Source organism: Ammodytes marinus (assembly GCF_949987685.1).
Source record: "Ammodytes marinus genome assembly, chromosome: 18".
NCBI classification, from domain to species: domain Eukaryota; kingdom Metazoa; phylum Chordata; class Actinopteri; order Uranoscopiformes; family Ammodytidae; genus Ammodytes; species Ammodytes marinus.
In genome coordinates this window covers 4,765,480-4,789,357 of record NC_137222.1, presented here as the reverse complement: position 1 = coordinate 4,789,357, position 23,878 = coordinate 4,765,480, and the positions used below count along the sequence as shown (strand labels likewise).

Sequence of the window (23,878 nt, the reverse complement as noted above, 5' to 3'; positions counted from 1 at the left end):
CTAAATCTGGATTTGTAGCTGAACTATTGAGCAGGTTTTCGATCTGGTCCCAATAATATATTTTTTCCCTCTTTGTGTGACAGACCTGTTTTCCATATTTTTGCTCGTAACTGCTTAAGAATGGTTTGAATGTAAGGTTTGAGTTACGTGCGTGCACAATCGCCTGTTTTTATTTTGTATCCCTGGAGGATGAGTGGCATTGGAAAGAGAATTGAGGGGGGTAAAAAAAATGGACCTCTTCTTCGTCCTCTTGTTATCTGATTGCTAAATATCTTCAATGTCTCAATAAATAGTCTTCAGAAGGCTTCATGAGAACCTTAAATCCAGATGCACCAAATGCCATGTCATAGCTATATTACTGCATGGACAATTCCCTCCTGGAAGTCATTTTGGTTTTGCGTGTGCAGCCGCTACCAATCAGAAAATCTGGACCAGATCCTACATCACTGCCTCCTTTTAAAGAGGTATTGTTCGCTGCCTCCCAGACAGAGCAGCAGACATGCATGTGAACCTGACTTTACACATCCTGTCTGCTCGACATTTGCTACTTGAGGTGGAGATGTTTTAACACGACTTACTGTAACGGAAGAGATGATGAGAAAAACACATTTCACTTAATTGCATCCATACGCCCGAGTATTAGGGCCACAGGAGAGAAAAAAATGAGAAAGAGAAAGTTTTTATTTTTTTATTTTGCACTTCAAATGTCAAGAATAAAGATGAATTACAATGTGTTCAATAAACTTGATAGTTCAAGACTGCAGTAAAGTTTAAAGATGTTTACAAGATTCAAACCTCCGGTATCAGTAACTCATAAGCTAAACATTATTACAACACCAACGATGCATCTTTGTAAGGAAGACATTGGGCTACAACCTAATTGTTACCAAAACAAACGTCCTCTTAGCTCAACTTATACTATTTCTCTCTATGTGCTGTGGGCTGTGAGAAGACAATTCATGGACCGTCTACAAATGGCAACACCGAAGCAAAAAATATACAATGCCTTCACTCGTAAACAGTGCAGTGCAGTTAAAAGCCAAGGAGGTCTGGTTTCGGTAAAAATGAGGTTGTAGCAAAGATGCATCATTTGTGTTTCAATAACGTTTTGCTTTTGAGTTATTGATCTCGGAAGTTAGAATCTCTCAACATCTATCCAACTTTACCGCAAACTTTACCCAACTTTACTGGAAACGTCGAGTTTATTCTGGACATTGTATTTCGTCTTTATACACAAGATTGTATTTCAACTTTTTTCAGTTTTTTCTCAAAGTGCATAATGAAAAAATGTTCTATCCAGTGGCCCTAATACTCTCCCATACATCCAAAGCCTAACAGTACACTCAAATTAATCTCTCTATGAGTGAGGTAGAGACCAGCGCACGGATACAGATTGTGGTTTGGTCAGTGCAGTCACTCTGGGCCTTTTTCTATTGATTTTTCAGTCTCCCTTTGCTTACTCAGATGCCTTGGAAACTCAGCTCCGAGTAATCCAGGCCAGTCTTTCCCACGCTGAGGAAGAAGCTTGTCATTAGTTCTAGTTTGGCTCCCACAAATTATGGCTTTTTCTCAATGTCCAGCTGAATTAGTCATCTGAGAGATTTGTGGGCGAGAAGGAGTCTTGTGTCTGCAATTTTTCATATTTTCTATATACTGTTTCAGGCAAAACAGCTGAGACATTTGAAATATGTGCACAAATACTAATGGGAGACCTTGACATGCCAGCACAACTGTGGATTCTTTGGTGTTAAAGCCCTTTTTTGCAAAGCGGGAGGCCACATAGTTCGTTTCCCTGTTTAAATCTACAGTAAGTCACTGTAGGTTATCCTGATGTAATAATGAATCTGGGCTGACTTTTCTCGCTTTTTTGCCATGTTGACCTTTCACAAGTTATGCATATGTAAAGACAGTAAGTAAGTAAGATGTAGTTGCCTTGTTTACACTTGTTTTCTGTACCCACAGTTTCTTGCAGTTTTCTGTTGTCACTTGTCAGTGCAGTTATGTAGCACAGCAACGGTACATAATCCGACTGACTCACAAAATAATTGTGTGGGCGACAGACAAGCCTGAATTTAATTTGAGTAATGTAATGTGAAAAAGGTTGTGGTACATCTGACTTTGTAGTTTGTTCCAGTGAAGACATTTGAATGAATGGGCTTTTTGTTGAATCCTGTGTCCTTGACTGAAGCATTGCAGAGCATCGGGAATTGGCTATTTCTAATTAAGAGAAAATGTGGTGATATACAAATAAATAAAGTCCAAATAAAAATAGATTTATACTGGCTTGTTGTTTTGCACAGCACACTGCAGATAAATAATTATCAGACCATTCACATTTGTGTGGTGATTTTCTGACCAAACCACACTGTGCTTAAAACTAGAGTTGGTTAATGGTTGTTGTTATAGCTGCTGAGATGGGATATTGAATATTCTCAATGGAACGTCTGACATATTAAAAAAGGATTTTGTGCAACAAAGATGTGTTTTTTTTGGCTTTGCGATCCTGTTAATCAGTTTCCAACCTTTCACATTTAATGTGTGTCCCCTTGTAAAAAGTCCTAACCTCAGACTGGGAACCACTGCAACCTTATTCGCAAAATAGTTGAGAGATGAGACAATCAATACCACTGTCATTTCTGTCAGTTAAATATGGATATGACCTTCTGTCTCGGCCAAGAAGTTGTCTGGTTCATAACCCCTATAAAACTTGTTTTCATTCTTTGGGATTTGTACGGATTAAGCGGATGAGATACAAGCAACAACATCTTGATTAGTGAGTTAGAGGTGTTAACAGCAGATCTTGATACCCTTGAATTGAAACAAGCTGTTCCCCCTGTTTCAAGTCCTTGAGGGGCTCAACTAACCATTATTTTCTCAGTTGATCAATTCATTGTCTGGTCTTTAAAACATCAGCAAACAGTGTAAAGTTCCCATCAAAATATCTTAGAGCACAAGGTCGCATCATTGAATGATATTAATCGACTTTATATAAGTTAAAAAACGCAGCAAATTCCCACATTTGGGAACCTGGAAACATTAAATGTTTGGCCTGAAAAACCACAACTTTCTTTTGATGAACTAATTGAGCAGCTCTACAGTATGTTTTAGAAAAACTGTATTTATGTGTAATATTTTCTCTCTTTTCAGACCCTTGACCATCAACCAGGTCAGAGGATCAAGGAGATATTTATTTTTTACTAAATCAACGTCCCAGGTCTAACATGGGTACGAGAGGCCTTCTGGGCTGCCTCCTCCTGACTGCTTTGATCAGCGTATCAAACGCTGGTCTCTTGAAGAAAATCCAACGGCATCGACGACAGACTCCGGCGTCCCCCTTCGAGCATAACATCACCATACCTGAGGCGGAAAAACCTGTAGTTTTCAATCACGTTTACAACATCAATGTTCCTGCCAGTAGCCTATGTTCAGTTGACTTGGACGCCCCAGATAGCTTGCAACTGCCCCCTAGAGATGAAGCAGCGTCTCCAGGGCAACACGCTTCGGAGCACATCTTAAATGGGGAGAACCAGATCGTTTTCACCCATCGTATCAACATACCCCGACAAGCTTGTGGCTGCAATGATGACATGCCCGGTCTCAAAGATCTCCTCAGTCGGCTGGAGCTGCTTGAAGGAGAAGTTTCGTCTTTGAGAGATCAGTGCAGTGGGGACAGGGGCTGCTGCGGTGCACAGGTCACAGGTAGGTGGGATTTCTCTGTCAAGCTTTTATGCAATATAATTATGGAAAAAATTAAGAGACCACTCTAGCTATTTTCAAATCACTCAGCATCTCTGTATGAATTAGTTTTTAACAGGTAGCGCCAAACCTCTTGGTGGTGGATGATGCTATCCTAAGTAACTAGCTGCTTGTCCTTGAAGGCCAACATAGCTTCTGTACATTTTCCCGAAAAGGAGGGGTAGAGACAAAGTTTTTCCAATCTAGAATCTCACCAGTAGAAGACGCCTAAATACTCCCTCATTACACACTGTACCTTTAATGGAAATGCTCTTAATCAGTCTTTAGAATAATACAAACACATACATAGTAAAATCAGAGACACTGATCGTTTGGAATGGTCTCTTAATTTTTTCCACAGCTGCATATGGGTATGTAGATGTCAGCCAGTATGGTGAAGTAAATGTAATTCTTTAAAATGAAGTTCTACACTAAGAATGCTATGTAACCACATCAGTCTCCTTCAGTATTAGGAACATCTGTTCAATACATTTGTTGAGGAATTCTTCGGAATTCAATGTGTGGGTGTAAAACTCCAACTCAGTTACCTTTTTGAATCTGGCTTTGTTCAGCTCAAATAACAGCTCAAGTTGCTGTATATGAATGAAAGTATTAAGTCTTTCTTGTAGTTGATAAAATATGATTTGTACTATTTCTGAATGATGCACTCTTAAAGGAATAGATAGCCTTATGCTGTAGGCCTATATGAAGCTAAAGCCTGCTGTTGATTAGCTTAGCTTAGCATAAGGACTGAACACAGGTGACTAAATCATTCAATACAACACCACATATTTGATATTAGTACATGGTAAAACAAACAAACATATAAATTGTAAGAAATGTACTTTTTCATCAAAGGTGACGTGGGAACTAAACCCTACTGCCACGGCCATGGAAACTACAGCACTGAAACCTGTGGCTGTGTATGTGAGCCGGGCTGGAAGGGTCCCAACTGCACCGAAACTGAGTGTCCCGACAACTGCCAGGACAGGGGCAGCTGCGTTAACGGAAAGTGTGAATGCTTCAAGGGCTTCGACGGAGAAGACTGCTCCCTCGCAATCTGCCTGGTGGACTGCGGAGCTTACGGCAAGTGCGTGGACGGAGTTTGCATCTGTGCGGACGGCTACATCGGCGAAGATTGCTCCCAAACCAAGTGCCTCAACAACTGCCTGGGCCGCGGGCGATGCGAGGACGGGGATTGCGTGTGTGACGAACCCTGGACCGGCTACGATTGCTCCGAACTGATCTGCCCCAAAGACTGTTACGATCGCGGACGCTGCGTCAACGGCACGTGCTTCTGCGATGAGGGCTTTGCCGGGGAAGATTGCGGAGAACGCGTCTGCTCCAACAACTGCCACGGTCAAGGTTTCTGCGTGGATGGACAGTGCGTTTGCTTCGCCGGATTCAGCGGAGACGATTGCTCCACGCTTACCTGCCTCAACGACTGCAACGAGAGAGGTAGCCCTAATTACTTTTTAAATTTGTATTTTGTATTAAGCGATGCGGTATATGACAAAACAGTAAGATACATCACAAAAACACCATTGTGTTGGGGACATGACAGTACGATGATGTTGATTGCCATCTTTAGTAACTTTGTTCTTGTCCTTGAAGTCCAACGTAACTTCAGGGAATCCTCCGAACGGGTGGGATTAGCAAGGGAGAGTTGCAATCTAGAACCTTGACCACTAGATGACGCCATAATAGTCCTAAATTACACAATGTACCTTTTAATCTAAATGCCCTATATAAGGTTAACCTCTTCCCTTTCCCAGGTACATGCTTCAACGGGATGTGTATCTGTGACGTTGGCTACCAAGGCGAAGACTGCAGTCAGTTGGCATGTCTGAACAACTGCAACCACCGAGGCCAATGTATCAACGGACAGTGCAGCTGCGATGTTGGTTTCCAGGGAGACGATTGCGCCGAGCTTTCGTGTCCTAGCGACTGCAAGCACCAGGGCCGCTGCGTTAACGGACAGTGTGTGTGCGAGGAAGGCTTTGCGGGTGAGGACTGCAGCATAAAGACTTGCCCCTCAAACTGCTACGGACAAGGAGTGTGTATCGATGGACGTTGCGAGTGCCACGGGGGCTTTACTGGTGAAGATTGTGCTGAATTAAGCTGCCCTAACAACTGTCAAAACCGCGGGCGATGCATCGACGGTCAGTGCGTTTGCGACGAAGGCTTCAACAGCGAAGATTGTGGTCAGAAAGCTTGTCCTAACGACTGCTTGGCCCGGGGGCAATGCGTGGATGGCAGGTGCGTCTGTGAGGAGGGTTATGAGGGAGAGGACTGCTCCGTGCTGGCCTGTCCCGGTAACTGCAACAACAGGGGGCGCTGTGTCAATGGGAAGTGTGCGTGTGAGGGCGGGTATGAGGGAGAAAGCTGTGCGGAGCGGAGCTGTTTGAACAACTGCCACGACAAAGGGCGATGCGTGGATGGACAGTGCGTATGTGACGAGGGACTCCTCGGAGAAGACTGCTCGGAAGGTAAGAAGCTTCCAGATTGAATGCACAAGCTGGTGGGCCTTAAAGGTTGCCTATTATGCAAAATGCACTTTTTCATGTTTTTTAAACGTCAGGGCCTATCAGATCTTACTGGGCTTTTTGGAAGGCGGGGCTTAAAAAGGCGGGGCTCTAAAATTGAGCTTTTCAGACAGTGGGTGAAAAGATGAGATTTATCAATCGTAATGTGAGAAATATAAAGGTTTTTTATGGACACTACACCATGAAAACAGTTTCCAGGAGGAACCCAAATACCAAAAATTAGCACAATATGTGACCTTTAATGCTTGTCTGCAGTGCACCACTCCTAAAAAGTTTCCATGTGTCAACTGGATGTCCTAAAAAAGCAAATCGAGAGTGATCTAATTTCCTCCTATTCTCAAAATTCCGTCTTGAGAGAAACTATTTTATTGAGAATACAAAAAAAAAAGCTTTTCAGTTTTTGTATTGCACTTTGTTCACACTTTGGTTGGCAGCTCTTAACACCGCTAACCAGATGTTTCTCTGGAGTTTGCATTAGCTCTTTGAGGTGGTGAAAACTGTGATTATTAAGGGCATGAAAACCCTATCCAATAGCAATACCAAAACCTTACGTTTTTTCTTCTTTCCAGTGTCTCCTCCAAAAGACCTTACAGTTGGCGAGGTAACCAGTGACACAGTAGACGTGTCGTGGAACAACGAGATGTTGGTGACGGAGTACTTGGTGACGTACGTGCCCACGCAGCCCGGGGGTCTCCAGCAGGAGTTCACTGTGTCAGGGGACAGGACCGCGGCCACTGTCAAAGAGCTGGAGCCGGGACTGGAGTATCTCATCAGTGTTTACGCCGTTCTGAGCAACAAGAAGAGCATCCCTGTCAGTGCAAGGGTGGCAACAGGTACAATTGTGTCCAGCTTTTGAAATGTATCGAAATCTTCTGGTACAGGATTTTTTCAGTGAATAACTATAAAGTAAACGACTATAATGTAATATACACATTTAATCGCAGCTGGATAGCTCAGTAGTTCACACCAACTAAGGTTCAATTCCAGGTCAGGGAGGGGCATTTAGTCTAGCGAGGGTCATGATAGGCAAGACCCTGCTTAATGCTAACTGCCTACCTCCAGTTGTAAGTCATTTTGGATAAAAGCGTCTGCTATATAACATGTAATGTAATGTTCCATACATTTCATAAATAAGTTGCATACCAGCTTTATACATGTACATGTACATGACATAATTCGATAAACAAAATGCATCCTTCCATCTATTCTTGGAAGAGTTAACTGAAGGAGACCTCACCCCATTTTCTGGAAGCTTGTTCCATGCTTTTATCACACTAGAAAGTGTTAATAAATGTACAGCCAGTACTGAAAGAAGGAAGCTCGTTACAAAGACCTCTCAGAAGTTGATGTGGCTCAGCTTTTGAATGATAATAAAGATTTTTTTTTGTACTATTTTTTCTTTCCATTCCTACAGCTCTCCCACAGCCAGAGGGTTTGAAATTCAAATCGGTGACAGAGACCTCGGTGGAGGTGGTGTGGGACCAGCTGGACGTCCCCTTTGATGGCTGGGAGATCTACTTCCGCCACACGGTCAGTCTGCCCATCTCTTTTGAAGCCTCGCCCAGGATTTTTTATATTTATATATATATTATATTTATTTTTATTTTTTACCTACAGGGAAAAAGTTAGAAATGATAAGCAATGCCAGCTCATTTGATTTATCTCTGTGAACCATTGAAATTTATTTTGACATATAAGATCAAATCAACCTGCAAGTCTGGATGTCATAGAGCTGTGGGTAAATCTGCTGCCCAGAATCCCAGCCACTAGAAATTCTTTGAAAATGGATTCCTGTGCCAGCTGATAAGTGAGAGGCCTGTTTTGAGTTTGACATTCATTGAAGAGTTTGTAGTTTGTACCCATTTTTAAAGACACTATGAGGAACTTTTACATGTTAAAGAAACAGTCTAATTGTTCCCTATCATAAATGACATGTAACAGCAAACCAGACCATCAGTGAAAAGAATGCTATTTTTATACAGTTTTTATACATAGACTAAACGATTTACGGCAGGCTGATCGGAACATCTTGTGTTTATGAACGGTTGTAACACTACCACGTTTGTCCAAAGGTGCTGCTAGAATAAAATAAAAAAAAACTAAAAGTTCCTTGTAGCTACTTTAAATACGTTAGTTTTTGATAGAAGGCTGTGAGATGTAGTGACAGTTGTCTATGAGTGTAGTGTTGGTGTAGTCTCTCTCACTAATTTTCTGTGTATGTTTTAAATTGGACAGCCACTGTTTCATGCATTCACAGGTGGTGTCGTCAGTGCTCCATTTATTACACGCAGCATTGTTCAATAGTTTCTGTCATCTGATTTCTGTAAAGTCAGAGAATGAGAAACACAGTTTAGTTTTATTGTATCAAAGTCAAATGTTGGTTGTGTGGTTTCTTGAACTTTAATAGGATGAAGATTTCTGCCGGAGAAATCTGAATAATTACACATTTCCATGAAAAACAATGTATCAATCATCTTGTTTTGAGTTGAAAGGGAACTTCTAAAATTAAAACATATGTCATTGTACACAGTCCAGTGACAGACTGTGGTTGGCCACATGTTTGTGATGCAAGCTTGTCAGTTGCTATTACTTGTAATGTTGCAGAGAGTTAGCTTATTCAAACTGAAGTCACCCTTTTCTACCAATCTAAATGCTAAGCTAAGCTAACTGTCTCCTGGCTCTGGCTTCAAATGCAAAGACAGATATGGGAATTGTATCGATCGTTTCTTTGAACTCTCCCTAAAAAAACAAGTGGGCATTCATCACTAAATTAAATTAAATCAAAATATGCAGAAGAAGAAAAAATCTGGCGTGGGAGAAATCTAAATACTGACCAGCTGGATATAAATTTGCCTTTGTAGTGTAATTGAAGCCACAGCAGTCTGTGCGTGTGGAGTCTTCCTCTTGCCTTAACCTGATTTTCTCACAGTAATCTGCTCTCTTTTTCCATGCCCCTGACAGGATACCTTAAAAGTGGAGTCAGCAATTCTGGAGAATGCTTGTTGTCAAAACATTCCTGTCAACATCAGTGAATATCTGCTCATGATCTGCTACCTGTCAATAGCCTATGTTTGAGCACTGAAAAAACATCCAGTATTAATACACAGCCTAGAGCTCTGTAAATGGGCATGTTGCTAGTTACATGGGTCCTATTTTGTTTACTAATCCTTTATTTACATACCAGTTTACAGAGGCTAGGCTGTTTATTAACACCAGATTTTTTTTCAAAGCACACACAGTACAGACAGGTAGCATATCGTAAAGACATTTCACTTATTTTTTACAAAAAGTATTTTGACAACAAGCATTCTCCAGAATCACTGACTCCACCTTTAACATGCATTATGTGTGTCCCTGCAGAAAGAAGAGAATGGAAAGGTCTCGAGCACCCTTCCGTCCTCTCAAAACCAGTTTGTCCAGTCGGGCTTGGGACCAGGACAGGAGTACGAAGTCTCACTTAACGTCATCAAGAACAACACCAGGGGACCCCAGACTTCTAAGACAGTCACCACCAGTGAGTATCAGGCTGTTGACAAATATGTTCTTAATAAGAGTGAACTGTTGAAATCGAAAATCTAAAAACATCCACAGCCAGATCCACAATCCGCACTTATAGCACCACGATTTGCAGAGAAAAAGCACTTGCAATTTGCCCCGTTTTAGCACCATATCCACAAAATAATTTTCACTAATGACTGTATATGTAGGGGGAAACACGCGCCTAAAGTTTGGCAGTATAGAGTGCAATTTGCCCCCCTTTTCCACGTCTGTCTTGCAGCTGTAAGGTGCTTGGTCAGATTTAAAAACTTCACTTCAGCACAGAGTGACAAAAAAAAAACATTAACGTGAAAGAGTGAAATTCCATAAGGAAAATAAGATTAAGAACAGGAAATCTCTGCTGGCTCTCCATAGAGTATATGTATACAGTATATAACAGATTTAGAATCTAAACAGTGATTACTCAGACTCATTGGATCTCAGCCTAGCATGACCCTGTTGTACTTTCACTAAATCTCCCTCTTAGCGCTTGTCCTACGCTTGGTGAAACTTGTATTGCAGTGTAACTCCATATATTACTGCGCAGAAATCTCCTAGTCACTTACGCAATGGTTATGGCACGCCGGGCTTAACAACTTTCACTGTGCGTGGAAAATAAATTCAGTTTACAAGTGTCGTTTTTCTGATGTGATTTATTCGTGTAGGCTGAAACTAGAAACAGATTTCAGGAATGAAATATATTAAGGTTCAACTTTTCATAGTCCTCTAGTGTTCCTTTTTAACACAGCTCCAAAAAATAGAGAAACAATGTCTTGTCCTCATGTAAACACAGGAGATTAGTCAGGTGATAAACATCCACATAAACGTCAAAGTAAAAAAGAAATTGTGTTATAAATCACGGTAGCTTTTCCCATGTTGACCCAAGTTATTGCGAGATCTTATAAGGAAGCCAAGGTCTGTTTTATGTAAAAAGTAGAGGTGTCGTCGAGTTTGAATGTACATAGTTGAATCTGATTGGTCAAGTCTTGCCTATATGGTCAACTAAAAGTCGAATCATGTTTTTGTCCCACTGCTCATTGATCCATAGTCACATTTATGACATTGGTTTCCATTTTTTCCAGGCCAGCCAAAGTCTGCCATGGTGATTTATCCACGCACACTAAGGAGATAGATTAAAAGCTAATAATAGGCTGATATTTATATAGTGGCTGTATGTAAGAGTCAAGAATAATTTATGTATATACAGGTATATTGTTTAATAGTTCGGGTCAACCCCCTAGTACAGAGCCTAAAAAAAACATGACAGTAGTGCTGATGCATGTACAAAATGGCTTTACAAATGAAAAATGCTCATTAGTTGTAGCTCTAGTTCATCATATATTCAATATCACTCTCTCTCTCTCTCTCTCTCTCCCCCCCCGCCCCCCCAGAGATTGACGGTCCAAAGGAGGTGGAGGTGAAGGATGTGACGGACTCCTCTGCGCTGGTGGTCTGGTCTCTGCCGTTGGCTCCAATAGACGGAGTGACAATGTTCCACGGTCCGAGCTCCGACCCTTCAGACCAAACCAAAGTGGAGATCTCCCTCCCAGACAAACAGTACAGCATCGACGGTCTGACGCCCAACACTGAGTACAAGGTGTCGCTCGTCTCTAAGAGCGCTGACGTCACCAGTGATCCTGTCACCACCACCTTCACTACAGGTCATTAAAGCTGCGTTTTCTCCACCCTTTCTTCTTTCAAAACTCTCATCAAAACCCATCCCTTCAGACTTGCCTACACACCCTTTATAAATAAACTAGTGTTTAAGTCCTATTCAATTTTCTGAAATCACGTTTAAAAAAAAAATGTCAGTGTAATTGTACGGGGCAGGGGGCCAATGACAAGATGTGGAAGTCTTAGATTTGAGAAATGGACTAATGCATAATAGTTTCTTGTGTAGAATAACACCAGCCTTATCCTCTAATTCTGACTACAATGCTACAAAAAATAAAGCTAAAGTGACATCATGCACATAATCATCCTTTCTACAGTTTTTGGTATTTTTTGTGAAAATGTTGCAAATTAGACTTTCCCTATTTACAATAATAGCCCAAATAATACATTCTAAGTATGTATACATGAAGAAAGTTGACTCTCCTTATGTGCATTTATTTACTCCAGCCCTGGATGCCCCCATGGGCCTGCAGGCTGTGTCCCAGACAGACGACAGCATCACTCTGGAGTGGACCAACAGTCAGGCGGATGTGGACAGCTATCGGGTGAAGTTCAGTCCCCTCTCTGGAGCCAGCCACGGGGAGGAGATGTTCCCAGTAGATCCAGGACAGAGCACACAAGCTACTATCACCGGTAAAAGTCAAAGAGAGACACACTTTTATTAAACATTTGTTAAAGCAAGACACTGCAGGTGAAAAGGGTAAAATGTTTAACGTATAGATATCATCGGGAAACTTTGCTAGTTGATCACTTACATTAAAAAAAATTAAAAAATCCAGAAATGTTTGAACATATATTTACACATTTGGCTAAGCCTTCCAAAGTTTTTACAAAACAGATTTTGGATTAAGCCTTTTTTTCATTTTATAAATCAAAAAAATGCTATGTACAGGTTTTAAAAGTGCTTTTTTTTCCATGTGTTAAGGAGAAACTGTATCATAAATCAGGCAATTACCAACATGTGAAAAAATCCTTCTGTGATTAAAAATACAATGTTTTTGCCAGCAGTGTCTGGCCTTCAATGTGACCACTCTCATTTGCAAAACCCTTTAGTAACATTCCTTCTATCCCTCTTGCAGGACTAATTCCGGGGACAGAGTATGGTATCGGTGTGACTGCCGTGAAGAATGAGAGAGAGAGCCTCCCCGCTACTACTAATGCAGCAACTGGTGAGTGACGCTACCGAGCAGCTGTCCAAACAGTCGTCCTTCACAACCCATTCATAAATACACAGACGGCCGAGTTTATTGATACAAATTACGTGATGAAATGGAACTAATGGATTGGAAAAAGTGATTTAAGATTTGTGTTGATCGTGCAACAGAAGTGAAGAGACATTTACCGTAATTTTTACACTTAAAGGTCACCTATTGTGCAAAATAAATGTTTTTTTCATGGTTTTTCGACATTAATATGGGTCCCCGGTGTGTCTTAAGAATCTCAAAGTTTGAAAAAAAACAGCTCTCTCTGTTTTTCTCCACCTCAACCTTTCTGAAAACCTGTGTTCAAAAACCCCAGTCAGATAACTCTCGTCTTATGATGCCATAAAGGGAGAGGCCACGCCCCCTCATTACCAACCTAACTTTGCACTATGTACATCCACAACGATTCGCACAACCCCAGATATCCCTGAATGTGTCTTGCAGTTAGATTCAAAACAGTAGTAAGGTTCAGGGCCAATCAGAGCAGACTGGGCTTTTTGAAAGGAAGGCTTAAAGAGACAGGCTCTAAAATGGAGCGTTTCAGACACATAAAAACAGTTTCTAGTAGAAATCCAAATTACGATTTTGAAGCTGAAAATGAGCATAATATGTGACCTTTAATACATTTTTCTCACAATACCAGATATCGATCCTCCCAGAGAATTTGAAGAAGCCGAATCTACGGAGACCTCCCTCACCCTGAGTTGGCAGAAGCCTGTGGCCAAGGTGAGCGGTTACAGCCTGGTGTACATCTCCCGGGACGGCCTAGTGGAAGAGGTGGAGATCCCGGCCTCCGCAACCAGCTATGTGGTGACCGGCCTGACTCCTGGAATGAGCTACTCTTTCACTCTGGCTTCAGAGAGGGGCCACAAGAGGAGCACGCCTGTCACCCTGTCCGCTTCCACAGGTGGGTGGGGAAGAGCTTTGCCTAAACGTGATCATGGAATAATTAAACGCGCCTTTTTAGGAGGTTTGAAAAATACGGATGACAAAATACACAGAGGATAGGTCCTTTTTTCGTCATTTGTTTATAAATTAGGAGCTTAGAGTTAAATAAATGGTAAATCCGTCAGTATTCAGTTGGTCTATTTTAAATGAGTTAACACCAGAGTTAAACTTTAGGATTGTAAGGCGAGACACTGAAGGTGAATAGAGTAACACTTTAGACATGAATATATCATCATAAAACTTTGTTTACAGTTGGAAACATATGAACAAATCAGGCAGGAAATAAATCATAAGTCAACGAACACAACAGAAATTAGATGCACTTCCAACTTTACAATGATGCTTTCTTCACTTGTGCCTTTCTTTGTTTTTCCTTGTAGCCTCTTTCACATTTTACTTAGCTGACTCAGACGACCGTGAGCTAACGACTCCCACAGGCTCGGAGGACAATGTCATTAGCTTTGTGTATTTAGACCCCCCCTCAGAACCCCCATTCTCTGGGTCGGGGCCTGGGGATGAGCTCGAAACAATGACTATCTCGGGCGTCACGCCTCACGGATTTGACCTCTCGTGGAAGCTCAAGGCTAGCGGTGGCTACGATAGTTTCGCAGTAGAATATACAGACACTCGGGATGCGAGTGAGGTTCAACTTCCTGGAAATGCCACTGGCTCTAATGTCCGAGGCCTGAACGCTTCGACAGAGTATGAAATAAAACTTTACGGAATAAACGGTAGCCAGAGATCTGAGCTACTCGAAGCTGTTGCTGTCACAGGTATAAGAATCTCCTACAAAATATTTGTTTTGGACACTTTTAGACAGCTTCTCACTTCAGTGGAAATAATTTTTTTATTGATTGTCATAAAATAGCTGCTTGGATACGATAAGCATTATGGGCTGCATGCTTTGCTAATTCAGATTTCCCAAGCAAACAATATATTTGAGTGCAACCTTTGGCATGACACAATATGACGACAAACCCTCCAGAGCTAATTACATTTTCCCCCAAAAAATCGAATTTTCATCTCATCCCACCCATCATCCGACAAGGCTTCAGTGTTGAATGACAAAATGTTGCTTCTTAAAATTCAAATACAAGAAGAAATCTACATCGGCGTCCACCCTCCCCTCGAGCCATTAAATACACCATCACATTCACTGTGTAACAGTATACCAGCTGTCCTGATTTCTTCCTGCAATTGAGCTTTTTAAATGCAACCATTTTTCTCTCTGAAAAAGCCTTCACTCACTCATTCCATCCCCATCATTCATCATCTTCGGGCCAATTCACGCAATTAAGTAATTATCTTGCAGTTGGAGGAAATTACGCCCTATGTCACTCGCATGTCAAAACGGTGATTCAACAGTCTTTTATTTAGGACAGCAAGAAACAAAATGGCTGTGCATGGCTTCAGCATCTATTTGAAGACAACTGTGTACTGTCACTCCGGTGGACTACGCAGAAAAACCTTCAAAAAATTAATGGCACCGACTCCGGTGTCATTAATACCTCAGCTGTTGCTTGACAATAATAGAAGGAAATAAGATATGGGCAAAAACTAAATAAATCTTCACTGGAATACGCAATATCAAGGACAGAATTTTGAATTTGAATTACACATTGTCTTTTTTACGATCTTATTTTAACCCAGTTTCTTCTTTACAGGTTGTTTTTCTGTCACTGAGCAGCTGAGCCGGTGTACAAATACATTCTTTAATAACCCGCTTTTATTTACTGTATAGCACCCAAGCCTACCTCTCCAGATGTTCTTTCGCTAAGAATCAAAGATGCCCCCACGACGACACAATCTGCTCCGGACACTGGAGCAGTAACTACCCAAAATCCCCTCCGCCATGTAAACAATAACACTACTTCCGCCATTGACACTGGTGGTGTGACAAGCTCTTGGGCTGAGCCTGAAAGCTCCAGCCCGGACATATTGGGAAACCTCACAGTCAATGTAACTTCCACTAGAGTAAGCCCCGCACAAGCTAACGTGAATGCACTACCAGGAAGTGTGCGGAAGGCTGAAATAGAGGGTGTGACGCCCTCAACAGTATATAATGTAACATTGCAAGGGCTGGTGGAAGGGAACCAATCTTTACCCCTCAAGGTTTTTGCTACCACAGGTACATGGAGTCAATATTTTTCTCTTTGTAGGCATTCATCTCAACCCATCATCATCATTATCCATTTATTTATTGTGTTTCAAATGTTTCTGGATGGCTGCATGGTACTTTTTTTCCCAAACAGATGGTTGATGTTTTATTGTACAAGAAAATCCTCTCTGATCCCATATTATTCTTTGCTTAACCTTCTTGTTGTAATTACCACAGAGTATTGGGGCTGTAAAAACATTGACAGTTTAAGATAGGTTGTAATATTCCAAGATAAAAAGTCGGAATATTTTCTGAGGACATTTTGAATTTTACATAAAAAAAATTACTTTTCGTCAAGATTTTGATGTAAGATTTTAAGTTAAAGATTCAAATGAACTCATTAACTTTTAGTTTAAAGAAACAAATAGGCCTACACACTCTAGCAAAGATCTTTAGGTCAGCAGGCGCTGGGGTCGTAAAACCACTACCGCTTTTGTCCAAAGGGGACACTAGAATCAACAAAGAAAGAATGTTCCTCTTAGCCACTTTTAAAAGATTTTTCTTCTCAAATTTTCAAATTATATGGTTAAATGTTACAACTTTTTTCCTGTCATTTTATGGCTTTCCTTTTCTTATTTAGACGATTCAAAATCTGAGATTACTTTTTACCTAACCGTGGCCCGAATACTCTGTCGTACATAGTGCAATGAACAATGTGCCTTCAAAAAAGTGATATGAGATTTTTAATTTTAACAATCCATCTTGCCATTCAGTTGACCGTACTCTGATCTGTCTATCTACCAGAGAAGCCGAAGCCAGTGTTGGTGAACCTCACCATCTCTGACAATACATGGGATGGCTTCACAGTGTCCTGGACCCCTGTGGGTGGGGACTTTGACAGCTATGTCATTGAGGTAACAAACTTGGAGAATTTGGCAGAGAGCCAGAACCTCACTCTGTCGGGAGACGCTCTGAGCCTGGGTCTCCCCGGGCTGAATCCCAACACCAGCTACATGGTGGGCCTGTATGGGATGTATCAGGGCACCTTCCTAGAACCCCTGTACACTGAAGCCACCACAGGTACCTGCAACTCGCAGTGTTGCAGAGTTTTGTCCATCTTTAACTTTCTCTGTCTTAAAGGTGTAGTCTGCAATTCTGGATAAGGCTTGTTTTAAAATTCACTATTGGTTAAAATTTGTGAATATTTCCTTACGGTTACCTATACCTGTGAACTGAAAAAAAAATCCAGTGTTAGTACACAGCCTAGGCTTTGTAAACGGGCTTGTTGCTAGCTATGATAGCCTACTTTGTGTACATACTCTTTGTGTACTTACCAATTTACAGAGGCTAGGCTGTGTATTAACACCAGAATTTTCTAACCACCTACAGAATGGAAAGGTAGCAGATCGGGAGGAGAAATTCTCAGATTTTGACGGGAAAATTGATTTTAAAAATTGTTGCCAGAATTGCAGACTCCACCTTGAATATTTTGGTATGTGTGAAAGCATACACAGACACTATAGAACCTCTTCTGTTGTCCCACTCACTCAGTGGAACGTCGGCACTTCGCTGCATGGAACGAGAACGACATAATAACCTAATATCTTCTCATTTTGTACCAACACCCTGTACTGGCCTCCTTCATCATCTTAACCAACATGTCATGATCCATCCTTCTACCACTCCAGCCACTGTTTTCTGTCTAGCTGAGAGAGGGCACGGTGATGAGCACCCACAATGCATCACTGGGCCGAGCAAAACGCCCCTCAAATGTCTCCCCTTTACCCCCAGACTGCTCCATCCAACCCAGTTACCACAGTGCATGACACCCCCCCACTCATCCCAACCCCCCTGACCCTGTACCATCCCCCTGCATCGTGGTGAGATTTGACGCTGATGTGCTGCAATGATTGCAAAAGCAAACCAATAACTTTCACACCTCACACGCCTGTCACACCATGGCAGCGTTACCATCTCTCATTTCATCCCATCAACACTCATTCATTGTATATCATTGATTAACCTTGAGGGGCCACTTGCCCATGGATGTTTAAGCGCTCACGTGTGACGTTAGTCAGTTTGTTTGTGTGAATGAAACTGACACAGTTTAGTTTTCAGGGTTGATACTGACTCAAGCACTTTTCCAGCACTTTCAAGATCAATATATTGTAACCTTTTCAAATAACGCAAAGCTTCAAATATAATGTATATTTACAATCACCTGATAAAGCTATTGAAGAAAAACACATGGATTTTCCATTACAAATATTGATTGATAAATCCATTGTTTTTTATTAAAATATTTATATATTAATATAAATAATTAGAAATATAATTTTTTTATCATGATTTTCAATAATATGACCAAGTCAGCATGAAGGCGTTCGTAAAAATCAGTTTTGTGAAAACTAGACAGCGTTATATAGACGGTCAATATAGAGCAAATTCAGAATTTTCCTGACTATGTACGAACCCTGAGTTTTTTTTATTTTTCACAGAACGTCAAGAGAATTATCCTCTTGATTCCTTTTGAACTACTAGGTGGCAAATGATTAAGTCTTCTTATCATTTTCAAGGTAAAAAGCTAATAACATAATCTGAGGTTAAAACAGTAATGCCACCATGTTTTTACATCTGAATGGCGCCCAATTATCTGCCGCATGTTTGCATGCAGCTGACCATATTCCTCACTGCATGTAAAACATCTGAATAGATAGTACATCTTCTTAGCAGTTTTGATTCTGCTTTGTATTGCTCTGGTGCAACGTCATGCAGAATTGATTGTTATTTGTGCTCAACGTTAGCAGGGCAACTGCATCCACATGCATGTAAGAAACTTTTAGTTCCATTATATTTCTTCCTTTGCCACGTTTTCACATTTAAATCAACACTTCGTTCATATAAACCTGCAGGCCAGTACTCGTCAGCTATTTACTTTAAAGGCTTTTGTGTTTTTCCCCTTGGCATTAGATGTTTAAAACATATTATTATTATGATATCATTAAAAGCAATAGGCGTGATTGATTTGAAATTCTCGCCTGGCGAGCCCAACCTGTGCTTGGGCGAGCTTCACATTAGTTTCTCTCTCTCTTTGTTTCTATCTCTGTGGGGAGACTCGGACCTCCCCACTTGACGTCTTGTTAGCTTAAGCTTGTGAGATATGGCTGGTCTCATTAGGCTAGATTGACGACTACAAGAACCAATCAGAAGCTGCCTTCCCTTATGAGGGACAAACGTTAGATCTGAATGCAGGCCCTGATTGGTCCAAGCATTTTTTGACCGGGCTCCTCCCTACATAGATTAGAGAAATGCCAGACTGATGCGCAGAAGAAAAACAAATGTGAAGCTTGTTCGAGCTCAAGCTGGTCTCGCCATAAAATTTGCACATTTTATGCAAACATATACAGTTTTCGCATGTATTTACTTTTGTATTACGCTACTCAGATTATCAGGAATTGCAAGTGGGTGGCGGTGAGTTTCCAGTAACATCATACACATTTTTTAAGATACATAAAAACCAACCTGCTACCTATAAATCATTACGTATCTGCTCTGCAAAATGGTTTTGATGAAAATATTAATAATGATTTCTCCCTTTAGTGAATCAACCAGTGGTTGGCAAAGTATATATCTCAAACTTAACGTCCGAGAGCTTTTCAATCTCCTGGAACGGCACTGAAGGAAATTTTGACGGTTTTGTCCTGGAGATAATTGATTCTGATTGGCTGATGGAGCCGATGGATTATAACATATCCCACAATGTAAAGTCCCACGACGTCACAGGGCTCCGGCCCAGCACTGACTATATAGCCTACCTCTATGGGACGTACAAGGGATCGCGAACAAGTGCTATCAGTATTGTTGCATCAACAGGTATTTTCTTTATTTTGTTTATTTGTTATACACAGACTAGGGGCTATTATTTGCACTGTAGAGTTGACTCTCCCCTTTATGCACACACTGGACTAGGCATGGGCCGTATGATAACCTTAAGCAAAAATCCCACGGTTTCACGTTATCACAACATTGCGTTTACAGCTCTCAAATTTCTTATTTTGAAATATCTGGTTGAAAAATAAAAAATAAAATCCTCAGGCTGAGCACACACTTTTTATGTTCAAATAACATATAGAATATTGTAAACATTCATAAACGTGCATGATAACACAATACAAGAAAGAATTTAATTATTCAAAATTAATAATTTAATAACAAAATTGAAATAAAAGCAGTCCTTTAAGTGAGCAGCTCAACAAGGTTTTTAGAGACATGATCACTTTCTACACATTTCTATTCTCGTAAAAGATATGATGCAGGAATATTCTGAACATTAATAAACGTAAACATCTTGTGTTAACATACAAGTGCTATTACCTTAGAACGGCATCATGGAAAATAATTGCGGTTTTGACACCTTTACTTTTTCAATCCGCGGTAGCCTATACCTTGAAACCAGATACCGGCCCATGCCTACTCTGGACTTGTAAAAAAAAAAAAAAGAGACAAATATTTTTTTTTCAATTTCCATAAATCAATATATTTCATATTTTTCTCTCCCCTTGTAGCTGAAGAGCCAGATTTGTCCAGGCTAGTTGTTGCTAACGTTACCTCAGACAGATTGTCTCTGTCATGGCGGACAGGAGAAAAGGCTTTTGATAACTTTATAGTAGAAGTCAGAGAGTCTGCTTTGCCCTCGCAGGCAATGGGGCGCGCTCTGCCCGGAGACGTGCGCTCCACGGTCATGGCCGGGCTCAAAGCGAACACAAGCTACAACATAAAGCTGTACACCAGCGGCGGTGGCCAGAACACACAGCCCCTGTTCGCTGTAGCTACCACAGGTATCACATTACATGCATTTCTTAAGACACTGCATGTGCAAACCAACTTTTTAATTTAAAGGAATAGTTTAACATTTTGAATTTTTAGCATTATGCCTCAGTTTCTGGCTCAAGAACAGGCGAAACCGTTCCTGTAAGATTTTGTGCTTTTTTGATTAAGAAATGGGCAAAGGTCAACCATCCAGGTTAGCTTAGCTCAAACACTGGTAGTCGATGGGGGGTGTTAGCCTACATCTACTGACAGTGCTTGAGCTAAGCTAACCTTGACTGGCGACCTTTGCTCATGTATTAATAAAAAATGCACACACAGTTACAGAAAACGGTGTCTGTCGCCTTTTCTTGAACCGGGAGAATAAGGCAAAACAACAAATACATCGAAATGCTGAACTATTCCTTTTGAAGGCCAGACATAACTGAAAAGCCGTGTTCTCTTTCTGTTCAGAGGATGTCCCACAGTTGGGGCCCATAGGCGCTTCGTCCGTGAGCCCTCATGACCTCAGCTTGTCCTGGAGCACAGTGTCAGGTCATTTTGATGGATTTGTAATCCGGGTTAGTGACCCTGAGCAGCTGACTGATACACTGGAGTTCAGATTGCCCGGTGAAGCCCGTAACTTTACCGTCCCTAACCTGATGGATGCCTCAGGCTATGATATTGAACTTTACGGTATCTCTCACGGACGCCACACTCCCTCTGTGTTAGCCCACGCCGTCACAGGTATTATGTATTTTACTCTATCCTAAACTCTCTTCACTTGTAGTTGTAAATGGAAGAATCGTAAATTGGATTTAAAAAACTTTTAATGGACTATGGTACGTTAACTGCAAACAGTAGTTATACAGAGCTAAAGCCTGAAATGCATTTAGAGCAAATTTGACACGCATCATTAGTCCCTGCTGTTTCCACAATGTGGTAGCATTTGTGATGCATGAAACCATTTTGTTTATTAACCCCAAAAAGGTCAGATGAATGTAGGTAAGCTGTTAACCTCTTCTGTTAGGCTTCGAGCTCTAAGTTTACTATATATCTATTCTGTCTCATGAATATTGTCATATCAGTTGGCCCAGCATTACACAATAGTGGAAGTAAACAGATGCTTTACTCAGATAAAAGTAGCCACACATTGTAACATCAAACAAGACAATCAGCAAAAGGAATACTATTTTTTATATAGTTATTTTTAATGCCTTTGCTCTGGTCAGACTCCCACTTTCATGATCCGAATCAAACTTGTTTTAAGCTGTATGGGTTAACCTTAAGTTAAGCGAAATAAAAGGGTTAAGGGCAGGGTGTCATATTGTATCATATTGTATCATATTGTATGAAATGTAAAGCCCACTGAGACAAATGTATCTGTGATTTTGGGCTATACAAATAAAACTGATTTGATTTGATTTGGTTAAAAGTGCAATATTTAATACAGTATAAACATAACTGACATAAAATGGAAATTCTCATGACAGATACCTCAAAATTATACTTGAGTACATTACAAAGTCCACCACTGGATGAATAGCTGGCATTGGTTATGCTCGGCCTTTACAAACAGAGTTGACACTTCAGTTTTCAGCACCAATAGAAATGTCGACATCTTTGGCAAAAGTGACTGCGGGGTTTGGTCAAGGTTCAGTACCGTGGCCATTAGATCTTTGTCTTGAGTTCTATCCAAAAATCGACAATAGATGCGTCTTTTTCTACTAGAGTTTGTTGCGTGAAGTACATCGTTTAAGTAACTTTAGTTGAGTCTTTCCCTTATTGTAAGAAATCCTTGTTCACCTGTTTTTAATTCTTGTTTTGGTTTTGTGGCTCCACAACGTGAGCCCAAATCCAGTGTGTTTTTAGAGACCTATTGGACAAGGAAAGAGAGGTTGCATCCATTTTTCCACAGTCTATTGTAGAATAATTTAGAGCAATAGCACTATGATGCCTGCCAAATTTGCCCTTTATGTGTTTTGGCGAGTTGTTTTGGCCATAGGAGATCATGTTCTCCATTTTAAACATGTTGACAACTTTGTTACTGCCTCTTTACTTACAGTAAGAACAGATTTTATGATTTGCTTTTGCAACCGTTGCACACTTTATCCCCCTAATGGAATCTTGTTCCCCCCTCCCAAATGTTCTCCCTCAATCACACACACACACACACACACACACACACACACACACACACACACACACACACACACACACACACACACACACACACACACACACACACACACACACACACACACACACACACACACACACACACACACACACACACACAATCTCTTAAAAAATCATTTCACACACTTTTCTTTCCTTTGTTTTTTATTCACACACACACACACACACACACAATGTAAAAAAACCCACTCCCCGTCCAGCTCCTTTACCCAAAGTGGAAAACTTGACCATTTCCAACATAACCCCGTACGGCTTCCGTGTGTCGTGGGCGGTGAAGGGGCAACAACAGGAGGAGTTAGCGCCCTCTAGTGGCGGGTTCAGTCACTTTCACATAGTGGTGACAGACTCGGGCTGGCTGCTGGAGCCTCAGGAATACACTGTGCCCGGAAACCAAAGTCACCTGGACATGTGGGGCCTGATCACGGGCATAGGCTATGAGGTCCGTCTGACCGGGGTGTCCGAGTCTGGGCTTCTCTCTCGCCCGCTGACTACAGTGGCTGTGACAGGTATCACTCACAGCGGTGCACTGCAAACAAAAGGCCCCGTCGTCTTTACTGAGCAGTGCACATATTTTCTTATTTTGTTGCAACTACTGTATATATGTGATCATTTAACTTTTATGATCCAATCCTGAAGTTTCACCATCACAACACGACATGTGCATGAAAGCCATAATTCTCTGATACAATAGGTTAAAGGTGCAGTGTGTAAAGTGCAGAAATGGAATGTAAAAGGTATGTTTTAAATAGTGTACAATTGTTTGAAAATAAAAGTTGTTGTTTCTTTTATTACCTGTGTGTTTATATCAACATAGGAGTGAGGCGCACCACCATGTTTCTACAGCTACATAGATCGGACAAACTTAACGAAGAAAAATAACTATAGAATAAATAACTAAATACATCTTCACTTCATCACTTGATATTGTGGAAAGACTTGAGGCAGTGGTGGATGATGCCATCTTTAGTAACTAGCTTCTTGTCCGTGAAGGACCCCGTAGCTTGTGTAAATTCTCCAAAAGGTAGACATGGAGCATTGCAATCTACAACTTTCACCACTAGATGACGTCAAATATACATTATTACACACTGCACCTTTAAGATATCATTTCTCAAACTTTCCTTTGAGTATTG

The 23,878-nt window shown here is 41.0% G+C and overlaps 1 protein-coding gene across 3 annotated transcripts in view; it reads left to right on the top strand.

Moving 5' to 3' along the window:
- LOC307265140 (tenascin-like) overlaps positions 1-23,878 on the top strand; it is a 39,682-nt gene that overhangs the window by 7,251 nt on the left and 8,553 nt on the right. Inside the window, exons 2-18 of one of the 3 annotated variants that reach the window (XM_080046740.1) lie at positions 3,148-3,699; positions 4,594-5,193; positions 5,511-6,224; positions 6,851-7,114; positions 7,696-7,811; positions 9,642-9,795; positions 11,210-11,479; positions 11,940-12,125; positions 12,572-12,661; positions 13,338-13,601; positions 14,023-14,415; positions 15,384-15,770; positions 16,545-16,820; positions 19,341-19,613; positions 20,306-20,578; positions 21,021-21,293; positions 22,946-23,251. In XM_080046740.1, coding sequence (XP_079902866.1) covers positions 3,222-3,699; positions 4,594-5,193; positions 5,511-6,224; positions 6,851-7,114; positions 7,696-7,811; positions 9,642-9,795; positions 11,210-11,479; positions 11,940-12,125; positions 12,572-12,661; positions 13,338-13,601; positions 14,023-14,415; positions 15,384-15,770; positions 16,545-16,820; positions 19,341-19,613; positions 20,306-20,578; positions 21,021-21,293; positions 22,946-23,251 — 5,317 coding nt within the window. In that variant the 5' untranslated portion in view covers positions 3,148-3,221. The remainder of the gene's footprint in view (positions 1-3,147; positions 3,700-4,593; positions 5,194-5,510; positions 6,225-6,850; positions 7,115-7,695; positions 7,812-9,641; positions 9,796-11,209; positions 11,480-11,939; positions 12,126-12,571; positions 12,662-13,337; positions 13,602-14,022; positions 14,416-15,383; positions 15,771-16,544; positions 16,821-19,340; positions 19,614-20,305; positions 20,579-21,020; positions 21,294-22,945; positions 23,252-23,878) is intronic. The other 2 variants (XM_080046741.1, XM_080046742.1) reach the window with 2 other exon arrangements.